Source organism: Penaeus japonicus, unplaced genomic scaffold, assembly GCF_977035675.1.
Source record: "Penaeus japonicus unplaced genomic scaffold, GWHDUDI00000001_assembly GWHDUDI00000003, whole genome shotgun sequence".
Taxonomy (NCBI): domain Eukaryota; kingdom Metazoa; phylum Arthropoda; class Malacostraca; order Decapoda; family Penaeidae; genus Penaeus; species Penaeus japonicus.
Window position 1 is genome coordinate 46604423 of NW_028234405.1, and position 2500 is coordinate 46606922.

The 2500-nt window shown below is 40.3% G+C and overlaps 2 protein-coding genes across 2 annotated transcripts in view; both read left to right on the forward strand.

The window, feature by feature from the left end:
- Window positions 1-2500, forward strand: part of LOC122254809 (glutamate receptor ionotropic, kainate 2) — a 259618-nt gene that overhangs the window by 117481 nt on the left and 139637 nt on the right. The window lies entirely within an intron of this gene.
- The window catches only part of LOC147472189 (glutamate receptor ionotropic, kainate 2-like), a 9822-nt gene that overhangs the window by 3768 nt on the left and 3554 nt on the right, over window positions 1-2500 (forward strand). Inside the window, exon 4 of the mRNA XM_086554085.1 lies at window positions 2253-2407. Within this exon, the coding sequence (XP_086410211.1) occupies window positions 2253-2407 (155 nt within the window). The remainder of the gene's footprint in view (window positions 1-2252; window positions 2408-2500) is intronic.

Sequence of the window (2500 nt, forward strand, 5' to 3'; positions counted from 1 at the left end):
ATATGTGTGATGTGTTGTGTGTTTGTGTGTATATGTATATATATATTTATATATATTATATATATATATATATATATTCATATATATATATATATATATAAATATATATATTATTTATTACACACATATATATATATATATATATATTATATATATATATATATTATATATATAATTATTTATGTATATTATATATAATTATATATATATATATTATATATATTATATATATATATATATATGTAATATGTATATATATATATAAATATATATATATTTATATATTATATTATATATCTATATTATATATATATATATACATATATATATGTATGTATGTATATATACATAAATTTATGTATACATACACAATTCATGTATATATAGATATAAACATGAAATAAGATAGCTTGATAAGAATAAAAAAATAGATAAACACATATAAATAATATACAAAATATACACATAAGTATATAACAAAAAAACATCCTTTCTCTCTCCTCAGACCCATTTCTAAGGGAAGTTGAAAAAACAGCTTATGAACAAAATATCATATTAGACTGCAAAGACAGAAAACGGTTCGGACCAACGTGTTGTGAAACAGGGCGCATACAGATTTGGGCTCATGTCATCTCTGCATAATGTATATTTATTACTTTCGCTCGTGAGTTTTTTTTTTTTTGTTTTTTTTTTGTATTTTATTTATTTTTATAGTATTGGATTGTTTTATCAGTGATAATAGTGATGATGCTAATATTGATTGATGATGATGATGATGAGGTTGATTGATGGTGGGATAACAATAAGTGATATGATTAATGTTAGTATTGGATGCTGATAATGATAATGATAGTAAAACTATTAGCATTAAGCATTTTTTTGCTCTTATCATTAAACATCTGTTGTTATTCCAACTCTTTTTATTATTTATCATTATTATCATTATCACCATTGATAGCAGTGTTATGATGAAATATTATGGATAATAATGATGGTTTAATAATGAATATAATGTGATAACGATAATCAGGATATGATGACATTAGTAATATCGACAACAATTAATGATTATGATGATTAATAAAAAAAAATCATGTTGATAATAAGGTTAAGGATAATAATAATAATTATGATAATAATAATGAAAATAAGATAAAATGGATGATAATGATGATTAATAAGGATAGTGGTATTGACAATAAACAACAATGATGATATATGATAATTTTAAAACAATAGCGATATTGGTTAATGATAATGCAAATGTGGGATGAGAGGTGGTGATTGATGATACTATAAATGATTATGATGATAAATATGGTAATGAAAAATCCTCCCCTTAACCCCGCATCCCTACGCTCTCCCCACCCAATCCCACATACGGCCCCTCCCACCATACATCCTCCCCCACACCCTTTGCCTCCCCCCCCACCCACCCTATCATTCCCCCTCCTCCCCAACCCACCCCACACCTATCTCCATCCAACCCAAACCATCATACAACCCCTCCCTCCCCCAACCCCACCCACATCCCTCCCTCCCCCACCCCAATACCCCAAACCACCCAACCAATCCCCACATCCCTAGCCCCCACCCCCACCATTCCTACCCATACACCCTCCCCCAACATCCACCATAACCCCCATAAATCCTCCCACCTCCCCCTACCCACCCAATAAATCCCCCTCCTACCCCCCCCAATAGAACCCCCCACTCCGCACTCCCCACTCCACCCTCATATCAACCCACCCCAGCCACCCATCCATGCACTCCCTCCCCCACACCCCCCCCCCCCCACCCCCCACACCCAACCCACCCCCACATCCCCATCTCCCCCACCCAACCCACCATACCCCCATACATCCTCCCCCCTCACCCCACCACCCCCCCTCCCCCCTCCCCCATCATACACCCCACCCCCCATAAACCCCCCACCTCCCCCAACCCACCCCACCCCTCTCCTTCTCCCCCTCCCACCACACCCCCTCTCATTCTCCCCACCCCACCCCACCCCTCTCCTTCTCCCCCTCCCACCCAACCCACCACACCCCCTCTCATTCTCCCCCTCCCACCACACCCCTCTCCTTCTCCCCCTCCCACCATACCCCCATAAATCCTCCCCCCTCTCCCCACCCCACCCCTCTCCTCCTCCAACCCAACCCACCACACCCCCTCTCATTCTCCCCACCCCACCACACCCCCTCCCCATTCTCCCCCACCCCCCACCCCCCACCCAAAGGACCTGCACTTAGTGGACCTCGACGACTTCAAGTACAGCGGCTCCAACATAACAGCTGTTCGCCTGGTGGACCCCGAGAGCGAGGAAGTCAAACAGCTGATGGAGGACTGGAAGCGCAGGAGTCCGCAGTACCTACAAAACAGCGATGGGGAGGATGCGATTATGAAGGTGAGGAGTGGGTGTTTGTTTGTGGGTGTTGTTTGTGGGTGTTGGTGTTTGTGGGTGTTGTTTTTTTTTGGGTGGGTATGTGGTGGGGGTTCT